The sequence below is a fragment of the Ambystoma mexicanum genome, chromosome 4q, assembly GCF_040938575.1.
Source record: "Ambystoma mexicanum isolate Mex_15411 chromosome 4q, UKY_AmexF1_1, whole genome shotgun sequence".
Lineage (NCBI taxonomy): Eukaryota > Metazoa > Chordata > Amphibia > Caudata > Ambystomatidae > Ambystoma > Ambystoma mexicanum.
Genome location: NC_090928.1, coordinates 973,555,864 through 973,570,894, shown reverse-complemented (window position 1 = coordinate 973,570,894; position 15,031 = coordinate 973,555,864). Strand labels below are relative to the sequence as shown.

The window sequence follows — 15,031 nt, the reverse complement described above, 5'->3', positions numbered from 1 at the left end:
AGTTCTCTGCGTGCACAATTTATCTTATATAAACTTTGTTCTACTTGCAATCTATCTCCTGGTCTCATTACCTACTGGGGTGTGTCCATTATTCTGATTTTGGTATATTGTGTCGGGGAGTGGGCACCTTCATTAGCACTACCTTGTATTTGGAGACAAAAGGCTCGAACACTGAATGCCTGTGGTTCACCAACTCTCCTTAAAGATGTAATGGCTATTAGAAAAGCCACCTTTTAAGGGGTCTTTTTAATGTGGGCTTGTGCATAGATTCAAACGCTGATCCCATGAGCTTTCTTAACATTATGTTTAAATCCTAGCGTGGGGGTGCAACAGGTGGGTATATATTATTTTATCGCCATTCATGACTGCTTTAACCACAGGGACTTTCCACCAGGATACCCTCTGCTGAGAATGAGTATAAACTGCTAGTGCCACTAGGTGAAACGTGAGTGAGTTGTAAAATAGCCCAGAGTCTAGAAGCAAAAGGAGGTTGGTTGTGTGTGTATGCGCACACTCATGGGTTTAACATTGTTTCAAGTGCACCAGAAAATAATGTTTCCACTTGATGTAATCATTTCTTTCATTTGTTTTTCTGCCCTCCTCTAGTATTTTCATACATGTTTGAAGTAAATTTAGATGACCTAACTAGGACATCAGGAGCCATGCTACCAAGTTCAAAGTCTGTGGGCCCACATTTGTCAGTTTGCCCTGTTCTGTTATGAGGTTGTGAATTGGTTGTAGTTTCAAAGCTAGTTGAATTGCCATCTTTAGAAGGTGAAAATACTGAATTTGTCTTGCTCACATTGGTGCAATTAGTATCAATGCTGCACTCTTGTAAAGTAGTTGTTATACCACTGTGCAGAGTAATGTTGTTGGGGGAAGAAATGTAAGCAATTGTCACCGACCACTTACTCCATAGGACCTCTTGTGACACCTTCTGGGGGTAACTGTATGCAAACCTTTGGCATTTTCTGCTTTGCGCTGTTGAAAACAAATTCACTGTTGGCACTCCCCACATCTTGAAAATATGTACCATGTGAATGTATCTATTTCCCATTTGAGGTTTTGTTGGAAAACACGGCTTAGGGTCTGCCAGGTGATTGTATTCACCTGGAACATGTACATAAATGCAAACATCTTTTTTGATGCGACATGCCATATATTCTGTGCCAGCATTGACAGTCTTTGAATGTATTCCTCCCAGTTGGTTTATATACGCCATAGCCGTGGTGTTGTCTGTATGGATCAACAGTCTTTTGATGCAAATGTGAGTTTTTAATATGATAGCAGTGCCATCTGTACCACTAAAAGCTCCAACACATTTATGTGTTGTGCGTTTTACTTGGGGATCCATGTACCCCGTGCAGTGAGTTCTTGAAAACGGGTCCCCTCCAACCGAGCATTTAGGCGTCAGCTGCGATTGTAGACTGTACTGTTGAAAGTTTGAAGGGCCTGCTGTTAAAGAGGTTTTCTTTTCTCCTCCAGTGCAGACTGCTTACTACCGATTTCATGACCACCACTGAATCGTCATACTGGCTCGATACTTGGGGCCATTGTCTTGACAACTGTTGGATGATTTACGTTTAGAGGTGCATGTGGCACTATGTATATGCATGACCCCATCATACCCAATGCCTTCATGACCTTACCGTTACCTGGACACTTGTCTGAAAGCTAGTGATATGTTCAGGAAAGCATGCACCCTTTCTGTGGATGGGTAAGCAATTGCTGTTCTGCATGGGCGTAATTTTAGGGGGTAGAGCGGTTTATCCCCCCCCCCCCCCAACTTCTGTGGCATGCCTTTTTGTCCCCCCCAACTTTTGGAGGGAGGGCAAGGGGGCAGCAATCATCAATTATGTAATTGGACAGCACAAGCATGGCTTGATTGCCCAGCAAGGCTTGCGCTGTCTCATTACATAATGCAGAGATGCCAGGCAGCCGCACTGCAACACATCGGGGCCGGGATGCCCTGCATGGCTCAGTCCCTCACGCTGGCTGCCTGACTCAAAGTCAGCAGCCAGGCTGCTGAACTGGGTGTTGCTGGGCCTGGCGCCTGTGCTGCCACACTAGCAGCAGCACTTCCAGGGACTGCGGCGCAGAGAATCGCTTTCCGGGTGTGTGTTCATGTGACACTCAGACAGGAACTAGGAAGCTCATTCAGCTTGCTGGTTTCTATGTGGAGGTGCGGGAGTGCGAAGAGGTTAGGTCAGTGTAACAAGAGACGTGGCCCAGGCGGTATATGAAAGCAGAGCAGAGGTACATTTTTTTAAAAAGAATTTTAAATTGTGTTTGTGTATGTTTGTTGGGGGGCTGGGCTGCGGGCTGACCCTAGTGAGGGCGCGTGTCATATTTGGACAATGTGAGCAGAGCTCACAGTACACATTAAGGCCCCAGTTATCACACTACCAATAACAAATGGTGCATTCTCTGTGGCAAGCCACAGCTCTGCAACACCTCTAAAATTAGTCTTGCCACTTTTCAGATGCTACTAAAGCACCACCATCCTAATTTCAAAATTAAGTTTGCAGAAGGTGCGCCCTCCCCAAGTAGAGAGAAAAAAGTCAAGCTTAGAAAACCTGTGACCCAAAACTGTCGTGCCCTGCAAATTCTGTGAAATCAATTTGAGTGCTATACGCCTTCCAAACATGGTGAACTTTTGTTGAGCAGTTTTTGCTCTAGTTGCGCAGAAGGAAACGTATGGGATTTTGTGCTAAAAGCACACTTTTTGGAGCCTTATATAACCTTTCCCCCTGCCGCCAAAAATAACGTTCACCAAACTGGCAAAAAGTATTTCGAGTTTTGCTGACACTTTTTCAGGACAGTTTGGTGCAAATTAGTAAATGGGTGTCATGGTTGTTACAGGTCACCAACAACTGCTTCACTTACCAAACTAAGTAGGGGAGTATCCAGCATTGTAAGAGCAGCGCAGGGGGTGGGGGGGGCAACAAAATGCAGTGTGTGGAATTCCACATTGTCTCATTGGCGCCCCCAAACCACCCACCCCTGCCCCAATCTGCTTTTTTGGTAACATTGGTGGAAGATGGCATTTTAACACACAACAAAAATAAAACTGCAGGATCATTCCAGATGCAGGAAACTCATCTATTAGAGCTCTGTCCAAGCCCTCTGAGGCAAAATATATGCAAACGTCCTAATTATATGTATTGCACCAACAGAAGTGACTTTACAGAAAAGGACACTGAAAGGCGCATCATCAGTCCTCGATACTTGGAGGGACACTGGAAGTGACTTTACAATAAGTTGCCATAAATAAGCCAAGTGACAAATAACTTTGTGGTACAAAATACCTAAATTGCACTTTTGTTATATGTGGAGCAACTCTATAGTCATTAGGCTTTTCCATTATAATACCATGCTACATTAACAAGCTTTGAAGTGAATCTGAGTCACTTGCAGAGCAGCATATAAAGCACAATGTGATCAAATGATTTGCTCAGGATCACACACTTGGTTAAAAGGGTGAAACTGGGATGTGGACAATTTAAGCGACCGCGCACATCTTCCCAGGTTTATTTGAAATAGATATTTATTAAGGTTTTGCTTTACATTTCATGTGCTTAAACAATTATTTATAGGCAAGCCTTGGAAGCAAACCACATTACATAATAAACTAGAACTTTATAGTAAACAAACCAAATACTATATACATTGTCATAGTAATATGTTGAGTAATGGGAGTATGGATTTAGTTTTATTCTCCCCATTCGGCATGCAAAGTCACAATAGCATCATGTAGATTAATGTGAGCCTAACAAATCTCCCCTGGGCTTTAAAGCCATAGTCATTTCATAAAGCATGCAACATTATGCACCCTTCTCACTTCTGATCACTCCCTCCTATTCACATTTCTAAAGGGACAAAAGTCCCTGCAAATAGTAACCCCCTCCCTCCAATCAGTGCCTAATCGCTCACATTGTAATGCTCTGTTGATACAACAGAGCTACGTGAGGACCCTCTGCTGCCCGGAGCTCCGTTGCACATTGTCCTGGCAGCTGGACACCTTTGCCGTTGGGTGCTCTCTTTGATGTGCCGAATGGGAGAGTTGTCCCAATGAGAAATTTCCTGATCTGGCTCTTAAAAGAGCCGCTGGGGCAGCATGCCACACCTGCCTCTGCCGCTTGGTACTCCACTGCTTTGAGACATTTGAACACAGGAAAACATACCTTCATTTTTTTTTTTTAACTTTTGTTTATTCATTCAGCTTGGTAACACAGATACAGGTGAATAACAATAGAGCCTTTAGAAGCAAAACAGGGCAATCGGCATATTACATGCAATACATATCAATGGGATACATAAAGGAAAGGGTAACGACATAAGCACTAGGGGGCCCATAGAGGGTCGAAATAAAAGGTAAATGAGAGACAGCTCAGGGGCCACCTGAGGTTGAGTTAGGAGAGGGAGCTGGGGATACGGAATCTGAGTCGGTGTCAGTGGAGGACATGAACGAGCGGAACTTCTGCCATATGTCTCTAGGCCTGGAGCAGGCGGGTTGTTGGACCGCCCAGGATTCTTCAGTGTCGGAGGCCCATGTGACTGCTTTGAGCCACTGCGCGTGGGTGGGGGGGGTAGGCCGTAACCAGCAGAGTAGGATTGTACGCACCGCTAGTAGCATGCAGAGACCGGCCAGTTTCCTGGAGTCGCGGTGGAGTTCAGGGAAATCATGAAATAGGCATTTCATTGGAGATGGAAGGAAGGGAGATTCGAGGATGGTCGATGTAGTGGAGCACACTGAGGTCCAGAATTGGGTGAGTCGAGGACATGACCAGATCATGTGGATGTAATCGGCCTCCTCGAAGCCGCATCTAGGGCACCTAGGGGAGGAGTCACTAGAGATGTGATGTAGCCTGGTCGGGGTGTAGTGGTACCTGTGAGTCACCTTAAATTGGATCAGTTTGAACCGGGAGTTGAAGGACACCCCATGGATCCGTGCACACATGTGGGACCAACGTTCATCGGTTATCTCGAGGCCGAGATCTGTCTCCCAGGAGCGCCGTAGTTTGGGGAATGTGGGGGGTGACCTGGTTTGGAGTAAGGTGTATAGTCTGGAGATTTTGCCCCTCATTGGGTCAGGTGAGGAAAGCTCGGTAATTGCAGGTTCGTCAGGTGGCAATGTTGGGAAGCCTGTGTACTTGTGCTTGAGGACTCTACGTAGGGATGAATACTGAAGCCAGACGGAAGGTTTCCGTCTAAGGGGGGCCGGGAGGTCGGGCCATTCTATAAAATTACCTTGTTCGAATATATCGCGCAGCAGTTCATAACCCGCCTCGGCCCATGTGCGAACCACGGAGGGAGGAACTCGTGGGACCCCAGGGAGGAAATTCCAAATTGGAAAGTTACCATGAAAGGGATGGGTGATGCCCAACATTTGCCAGGATTTGGACAAGGCCAAGGATGTGCATGTCGCTGGGTCAAGTGAGTCTGGTACCGCCGGGGTTGGCATGAACACCAGAGATCGAATGTCACGATCGCTGACTGACAGCCTTTCCAGTCTAACGTGGGGCGGGGGGTCTGATATGTTGAACCAGTGTGCAGTATGCTGGAGTTGAGCCGCCAGCCAGTACTTGAGGAAGTCTGGTGCCCCAAAGCCACCCGCCTCCATTGGGGCAGAGAGGGTCTTAAGCTTAAGGCGGACCGCACCGGAATGCCAGAGGAAGGAGTTAAGAGAGCGTGTCAATGTCTGAAAGAATTCAACTCCTGGCCACAGCGGAATATTAGCAAACCTGTACAGGAGTTGGGGGAGTACCACCATCTTCAGTACCCCTATCCTGCCTGCCAGTGAGATCGGAAGTTTGTTCCAGCCCTGTATTTTTATCATAAGGTTTGTGAGGTATGACTGAAAATTATCTTCCAAGACTCGTTCAGTATGACGTGACACCATTACGCCCAGGTAAGTGAATCTAGATTGGGCCCATGCGAATCCCAAGTTATCGGGAGGGGGGAGCGTACTGGGTGTGAGAGGAAAAAGGGTTGATTTAGAGCAGTTCACTGTGAGACCGGAGATCCGCCCGAAGAGAGCAATGTCTGCAAGTATTGGGGCTAGGTTAGTTTCGGGGGAGCGGATATAGAGAAGAGCATCATCGGCATATAGAGAGACTAGATCTGAGGAGCCGGCCGTACGTAGACCTCTATGTGCATGGTTCTGGCGAAGCATGTCCGCAAACGGCTCCATTGCCACAGCGAAGATTAAGGGCGAGAAGGGACAGCCTTGTCTGGTGCCCCTAGCTATTTGGAATAGGGGGGAGCAGCGGTCCTCAGTGCGAACTCTGGCGACGGGGTTGGAGTAAAGTAGCTTGACCCAGGATACAAAGGTGGGACCAAATTTGCATTTATCGAGCACCCGCCAAAGGTAGCTCCACGAGACAGAATCAAAAGCTTTTTGCATGTCTAGGGTCGCGGCCACCGCGTGTACGCCAGGGTTCACTCTGCTCATAATATTGAAAAGACGTCTCAGATTTAAGGAAGTGGAGCGGCCCGGGATGAACCCCGCTTGGTCAGGGTGGATGATGTGTGGCATGTAAGGGACCAGTCGTAGGGCGAGTAATTTTGCGAAAATTTTAACGTCACAGTTGATCAGTGAGAGCGGGCGGTAAGAGCCGCATTGAGTCGGGGGTTTGTTAGGTTTTAGTAGGACTGTTATGGTGGCTTCGCGGAGTGAAGGGGGGAACTGGCCCGCCTCCAACGATTCCTCCCATAGAGTCACCAGGCGGGGGAGCAGGAGGGATTTGAACTGTTTATAAAACTCGACTGGGATACCGTCTGAACCTGGGGCCTTACCCGAGGATAGAGAGTCTATAGCATCTGAGAACTCCTCAGGGGTGAATGGACTCTCGAGGGATCCGATGGTGTCGGGAGAGAGAACCGAGAGTGGGAGACCATTTAGGAAAGCATCGATCTCTGCGTCGGTGGCACTGTCAGAGTGTGCATATAGAGATTGGTAGAAGGAAAGGAATTCCACATTGATATCTCCAGGGGAGGTGGCCATGGAACCATCGGGTCTCTGAATTCCGGGAATGGGCGGGGAGCCAAACTCATGGCGGAGGAGTCTGGCTAGGAGACGGCCAGGGCGTTCGCCCTCACCGTACCTCCTCGCCCGCCCGGGATTATCAAGAAACTTCAGCTCGCGGTCCGCGAGAGCGCGGAAGGTGTCCAATTCAGTGCCGATTAAGGCGAGGGTTACAGGGGTTGGATCTAGGGAATACCGAGCTTCAAGTGAGGATAACGTGGCCTCGCTCTCGGCGATCTCCCTGCGAATAGTTTTGAGGATGCCATTTTCCTTGGAGAGGGCAATGCCTCTGATGTAGACCTTAAAGGATTCCCAGAGGGTAGCCTGCGAGGACACGGAGTTGGTATTGATCTCGAAAAACTCCTCGATCGCCGACTCCATCTCAGAGCTAAATACCGAATTGAGTAAAGAATGCGGCTTCATTCTCCAGTATCTGGATCGATCCCGATCTGGGCCCCAGCATAGTGTAACGGTTACAGGGGAGTGATCGGATAGGGTCCTGGGGAGGATTGTCATGCCAGATACACTCCTTATTAGCCCATCAGACAACAGCCATCTGTCGATCCGAGAGAAGGAATCGTGGACCGTAGAGTAGAAGGAATAAGAGCGGGAATCAGGGTAGAGAAGCCTCCATGCGTCAAATAAGGATAAACGGGGAAGAGAGGAGAGTGTAGTGTAAGCGCTCTGGAGAGTTGACGGGGTCTGGAGCCAGATCTGTCCAAGTCCACGTCGAATATTGTGTTGAAATCGCCTCCCCAGAGAATCGGTACCAGAGGGAAGCCATCTAAGAGAGTTATAAGATCAGAGTAAAATCCGGGATCATCAATGTTGGGACCGTATATATTCAACAGGACTACTTCCTTATTCTGTAGGATACCATGGAGTAAAACGTATCTGCCCAGGGGGTCGATAATCGTGGCTATGGGGTTGTATCTGAGGCTTCTGTGAATAAGGGTCATAACCCCGCGGCTCTGAGTGGAATAGGTGGTAAAGTACCTTTGGGGGCCCCATGTTTTAGCAAATTTTTCGCAGTATTCTGTGCAGGCATGTGTCTCCTGAAGGAAGAGGATTTTAGTCCCATGCCTCTCGGCTTGAAGTTGTAGTAACCTCATTTTCTTATGATTACCCAATCCCCGCACGTTCCAACTCATAAATGTCAGGGTTTCCTCACTCGACCCTCCAGGGATAGCCATAAAGAAATACGGGCGGGTGGAAATGTGCTCCCCATGGGCGGTGCTTACTGTGGATCAATTGAAAACGCCGACGGGGCCATGATGCTTCGGGCTCTGCTCTTTCTGAGAATACCAAGCTGCTTTTAACATTTAACCCCGATCCCCCCTCCCCCTCCCACATCCCTCCCCCAAACGAAGGGATGAACAACCCACACCCAAGCAACCAGAACAAACACGATGGCATCAACGCCTGGGGGGCCTGTGTACCGGCCTGGCGGCGATGCTCCGAACCTTAAGGCAATTTAAGGATGCACATAATGCCCACTAGTATTACCCGTACCCACCCAGGGGAGGTTCCATGGGTGACGGTGGGGGAAATGGGCAGCAGGTGGTGGAACAAGAGAACTGGAGTGAAAAAGTGTGTATAACCGATCCACTGGACCAAGAAGCGTATTAGCTTAACTGCGAGAACCGAGAGAGAATCCTAAGGAGAGGTGAACCAGGGGGAGAAAAGCATTTGGCGGGCCACCATAGCCCATCAGGGAGGGGGGTGGACCGAGCAGGAGACTGCCCGGCGACCCGGCCATGTTGTGGAGGGCCAGTGAATCTGGGGGCAACAATCACAGTGAGAAACAACAACAGTGATACCAACATTTTGTCAAAAGTGTGAATGAGGCACTACTCAATAGACTTATCAGGTAATAGCGGAATTACAGAAATCCAGCCAAGCAGGATTAGACGGTGTCAGTTCAACAGTTGGGGCGATCTGTTGCGAGCAAGTGTCAGTGGCCGTCGAGGGGGCATTTCAGCCAGGAAAGTGTTCATCAATGAACCTGGATGCCTCCTCGGGGAGCGTGAAAAAGTATACCCGGTTTGTGTGTTCGATACGCAGTTTGGCGGGGTAGAACATTGCATATTTAACATGGAGGTCGCGCAGCCTCTTCTTCACTGCCAGGAAGGTTTTTCGCTCACGTTGAACTGCCACAGAAAAGTCTGGATATAGATGGATCCTGGCTGCGCCTAGGAGGAGGTCCCCCTTGGCCCTCGCCGCCCTGAGGAGTGCATCGCGGTCGCGAAAGTTCAAGACCCTGGCTATGATCGGGCGTGGGGGTGCTCCAGGTTTAGGTTTTGCCATAAGTGAGCGGTGGGCCCTCTCGATCGCAAACTGCGGGGAAAGTTTAGGGGAGTCAAGGAGTTGGAGTAGCATGCCTTCCACGTAGTCTTCCATGGGTTCATGTATATCATCCTCTGGCACCCCGATTATACGGAGGTTGTTGCGCCTCGAACGGGATTCGAGGTCTTCGTTCTTCTTCTCAACCTCCGTAACGCGGGCAGATAGCGTGGAGACCTCCGCACGAAGGGAACCCAGACCGTCCTCGGCGGCGCTCACTCGTGTCTCGATCTCTGTGACCCGACCATCAGTCCTCTCCATGTGTGCTTTGATGGATGAGATCGTGCCGTTCATGTCATCGAGTTTACTATGAAGTGTGGTGAACCCCTCTCGGATAAACTCCATCATTTTCTGGGAGTCGGGTGGTTCCAGTACCAGTGAGGGGGAAGGTTCCAGTGATGACGCCTCAGCTCCGGGGGTCCCCGAGGGTTTCGTGAAGATATTGATGGAGGATTGTTTCTTGCCGGTTCGTGTTGACATGTTGCCGGAAGGGGGGGAACCTTGAGTGCAAAAGAGATAGGGTAGGGCCACAAGGGGAGACACCAGGATCGTCAGGGAGACGTGTGAGCGGGAGGCCCAGGCAGAGCACCAGGAAGGAAGGGGTATGGTGTCTCCGATGGGGGGTCCCGCCGGAGCACGAGGGGGTCGATAAACTTCAGGCGGACCTGAACACCTCGCCGGAAAGTCTGTAGGGGTGGACAGGGCCCGAGTGGTGGTGACCAGTAGTAGAGGCAGTAGTAGCCGGAGTCGCAGGTGTTGATATGGTGTAGAAGACCCCGACCGTACAATGCAGTGAGGTGGGTGGTATACAGTGCAGATCACTGAAGGCGAGTGGATGGACCCCGGAACACCCTTGGAGATTAGGTCCCCCAGACGGGGGGTTCGGTGGGAAACCGTTGATGATGTTTCTGTGTGGGTTACCACCTCCTGAGGGCTTGAGGGGGGGTTGTTGGCTGGGGGAGAGACCACTGGAGAGGAATGCCCCCGATAGAAGCAGTAAAGCGGTCAGTGGAAGGAGGGATCCAAGGGCAATTGGGGCCCAGAAGCAGAGGCACCTGGAATGTTGGTGGTTGGTGGTCCCAGCGCACTCCGGTGCGGGAGGGAGAGCAGCCGAAGGGGTAGATTCCTCAGAGTGTCTCAGAAATAAATTGCTATGTCGGCGAGGACTGCCACCGCAGGCCACGGGTCCGGGGAGGAGTGTTTATGGTGCGGCAAGGTTGGAATGAGGCAGACCCGGGGTGCACACACCTCACCTCACCTCGTGCCCGGAGGGCCCAAGAGATACCCGCGGCCCCTGGGATATAAGGGTCGTGGGGCCGGGGATCGGGGTCCGGAGGAAGGGGGGAACTCACCGCCCGCAGCCGGAATCCCAGAGTCCCAGTGGTATGCAGCACGCCCCCCAGGATGGGGTAGCGGAGCGGAGCGCTCTGAAGTCCGTAGTGGGGGGGCTCCTTGGTGAAGAGGATGAGGCCAGCAGTGCCCGTAGCCGGTGGGGGGGTGGCCGTACAGATCAAGCAGAGCGCACCAACCCCACAGTGGACCGCGAGCCGCTTGTCACCGGCGCGGCCTCGCGAAGTCAAGAGTAGGGGCCGGGGGCGCACCCGCTTCCGTCCAGTCCGTGATGGAGGTTTGGCAGCACGCCGCCCAGGACGGGGCAGCGGAGCGGATCGCTCTGGAGTCCGGACCCGATGTCCACAGGATTAGGGAGGACGAGGCCAGCCGCTCTCGCAGCAAGTGGGGGAGGGCGAGTGCGCAACCGAGTGAAGCGCCCCTCCCCCTCAGGAGGCCTCAAGCCGCGGGACTCCACTGTGATCCCACGGATCCGTGTGCGGGGTCAGGGATGCACTCTCTCCCGCCCAACCCGCGGCGGGTCGTATCTCCGCAGCAGGAGCGGCTCCGTGGGCGGCGGTTGGACCGCGGGTGCCCGGACTCCCCAGCAGTCTCTCTGGAGTGACGGATGATCGTGGCGCCGGGGCAGACAGGAGAATCACGATGAGAAGGTGCCTCGCAGTACGGAGCCGAAAATCAGGCGGCCATCTTCGCTGGGCACAACAGCGCCCCCCTAAACATACCTTAATTTTAATCAGTCAGAATCTTGTAGAAAAAATCTTTCAGCACGTACACTTTACTTTTACTTTACAACATTTGTGGAGCGCCCTATGGACCCTCGAGCATAAAGGCGCTAATGGGTAGACAAGAACATGTAGCAAAGATCAAACCAGAAAGTCCAGAGGAGAGCCAAATTATCTGAAGAGATGGGTTTGTAATACTGTCTTGAAGACAGGAAGGGACCCTAAGAGTCTTAATTCTTTTGGTAAGTTGTTCCAAAGTTTAGGGGCATATAAGGTGCTGTGCAGGACCAACGTTTGGAGATATATGGCATTTAAAATTTGATACCAAGTATACTTCGTCATCCACTACACTGCATTAACCGATGGCTTCTGCCTTTGAATGATAGGAAAAATCAAGGAAATTGCTGACATTCCAGTGAATCTGTTCCTTTCAGTCTTTCAGCCATGGCTTTATATTTCAGCTAGTTCAAGTCAATTTAGCCCAAAGTTTCCGGGATTAGGGGGTGATAAAGTCTGGTCTGCTTAACGGACGTTCAGCCACTGTTTCCATGTGTTATTGTATGTGTACATATAAATGTTGTGTGCACACAGTGTATGTCAATGGAGGTGCTGGGTGCATTTTTGTGCGAGTGAGAGTGTATGCAAGCATATGTGTATTGACTTTTGCGTCTGAATGAATGATAAATAATGCAGTGTTTGTATGTTCAATTGGAATTAAGTTTGTTAATGTTATGTTGTGTCACTGGGTGCAAGGCAGACCTGCTGGAGATATCTAGGGGCCCAATTGAATTTTAAAGATAGGCCACCAGTCTTATGAAAGATATAACAGAGCGTCAGCAATGGACTCTTGTGGTGTAGTAGCCTAGTGTTATCCATCAGGGATTTAGATTGTTTGACCGAGGTACAAAATCACAGCGAAATTGACCGTAGTAATTTTCGCTGCAAATACGTTTTTACCTTGTTACAAAAAAACCAAACCCATGTCCCCCTAAACTGCCAGTACACCCATAAACCCCCCTTCTTACCTTTTCTCCATCCGCCGCCTCTCCTGTACCCTGCATCCATCCATCTAACGCAGGTCGGATCTGATGCCGAAGGGTCCCTTTTTCTTCTTTTTTTTGTTGGGTCCCCTGCCACCAATGCTGAGGAAGCAGGGGCCAACCCCGCAACCACCAAAGTCATAAATACCAAAAATGGGGAGCAACAGACACCCCAGAAACCCCAGCTAATCATGTTCAATATATTCGGCTTCAAACTAATGGTGGTGACTGAATTCAGTCAAATCTACCATTCTACCAAACTTTATCAAACAATTTGGCCGAAACAATCCCCAAGAGCCACCACCCGCCCTCTCTTCCTCCACCCCACCCCTGTCCCCCCAACATTTTCAGAAAAGTTACTCCTCTGCCTACTTGTCTTCCTCTAACTTAGTATGAAAAGATTTGCAGATATGCTCAGACGACAAAGCCCTAGAAATTAAATTGGAGACATGGTCTGGCTTCCACCAAGAATATCGGGCTGAAGAGGAAGAAGTTGTTCAGTCCAAGACTCTCAACTCAGACTTCAGTCTTCCAAAGGGCCTTCATCCTCACAGCGCTTTGAGGCCATAACGGCACTATACAAATGCCATATAACAGAACATAAAGTGAAAAATAATTTTTTCAGTACTCTCTTTTCAAGCAAGGTGTATGTTTACTTTGTGTACTCTATTAATGTAGAATTCTGGGTGGCGCTGATGGGTTTATCCAGACCCGGTTCTCTAGATAGAGGTCTGGGTTGGGCACAGATGCATAGTGTCAGACAGGATACCTCATAAGTGACCAACACATGTTATTATAATGTGTGTAATCGCAATGTGTGTACTGCTTTGGATGAATCGTTGACTGTAAAGGGGTGCACAGAAGAGAAAATCAGGAGGCACGTGCACACAACTTCATGTTCAATAAAGATGGAAATTGTGTTTAGCTATTATATGTTAAACATTATGAATTGTTTTGAGGTATTCATGAAGAATCATGATCTCTGAACCCATTTCTCTATATTCATATTTCATAGACCTGAAACCAACATTCGCTATCATACAGACAAAATGTACTTGGTTAGCCTGTTAAATAAGTACAATCTTACCTGAGAAAAATGTTATTGATCTGTTTCCTGATGAAAGCTCGCAATCCAAGAAATTTACCATAAATTCGATGTAGAACAGTCTTAAGGAAATCACGTTCTCTTGGGTCTTCGCTATCAAAAAGCTCCAACAGCTTGACAAGAAAAGAAATATTTGCAAAGTTTACCTATAGCACATATGACAGTGAATACTGTGGCTTTGGGCATTTACAATCCCACTGACAGAGTTAATCCTAATTTAGCATAAAATATCATACCTGAAATCTAGTTTTACTGTATCCAATTGAACAATGTTTTGGCAATAAAAGTTAACTTAGGTTTATTCAAAGCAATTCTACAGAGGGAGCCCCAATGCATAGAGCAATAATGGGAAGAAGAAACAAGTTACTTACCTGTAGCTATTGTTCTCCAGCAGGGGTCTGGCATGGATTCATATGCTCGTGAATAAAGGATACATAGCAGTACAACATTACACAACCACGGAAGGACGCAAGGCTCAACAGAAGCAATTACACTTACTCCTGGAATAGACTCACCTCAAGCGAACAGGTTCCGTAGCACTGCCTGGCAGACTGTGGACTCCTCTCTCGAATCCCTGTCGACGCAGCAGAACCTCATGAAGGTGTGCATGGACCTCCACTTAGCAGCCCTGCAGGCGACCAGCAGGGGTACACCAGACAGGAACGCTGTTGTCGCATCTATCAGTCTGGTGAAGTGGGCTCTCAAATGACCGAGCAGCGGTCGGTTCACCAACCAATGACAGTGCATTTTTCAGCCGGGGAGCCACCTTGAGATAGCAGCCTTGGACAAGGCCTTCCCATCGTTCACGGGACCAAAGTTCACGAACAGCTGAGATGTCTTCCAAAAGCCCTTAGTGCGAGTCATGCAGAATTTCAGGGCACGAGCAACGTACTGCGAGGGCAAGGCCCTTTCGGGGGAGAAAAAACAGGTAACACCAAAGGCACGTTGAGGTGCAATTCTGACAGAACCTTTGGTATAAAAGAGGGGTCCATCCGCAGCACCAGCCTTGATTCATGGAAAGTCAGGTATGGCTTTTTGCATGACAGGGTCTGAATCTCACCTCCCCTCCTGGCAGGTGATGGCCACAAGGAAAGCAGTTTTCCACAAGAGGAACTTGAGAGGGGCACGATGCATAGGCTTGAAAGGAGCCCCTATGAGCCTCGTCAGCACCACGTTGAGTTCCCACGCCAGGTCAGGAGCCTTCACCAGCAGGAAAGATCGAAAAAAGTCCTTTGAGGAACTCCTTGATGAGACCAAAGTAACCATCTTCCTGGAGACCTGGTGTAGCGGGAGATAGCCGTCAGATGAAACTAGCGTGAAAGCAGGTATGGAGAAAATGCGTGCCGTGATCCTCAATGGGGTAATCTTCTGCGACTTGCATAATGTAGCAAAGCGCTTCCACTTGTGACCGTAGCACTTCAAAGTCAACGATGCCCTGGCCTTG

At 49.4% G+C, this 15,031-nt stretch overlaps 1 protein-coding gene across 1 annotated transcript in view; it reads right to left on the bottom strand.

Annotated features, from left to right (window-relative positions):
* PPP2R5A (protein phosphatase 2 regulatory subunit B'alpha) overlaps positions 1 to 15,031 on the bottom strand; it is a 1,092,153-nt gene that overhangs the window by 622,708 nt on the left and 454,414 nt on the right. Inside the window, exon 5 of the mRNA XM_069608529.1 lies at positions 13,570 to 13,700. Coding sequence (XP_069464630.1) covers positions 13,570 to 13,700 — 131 coding nt within the window. The remainder of the gene's footprint in view (positions 1 to 13,569; positions 13,701 to 15,031) is intronic.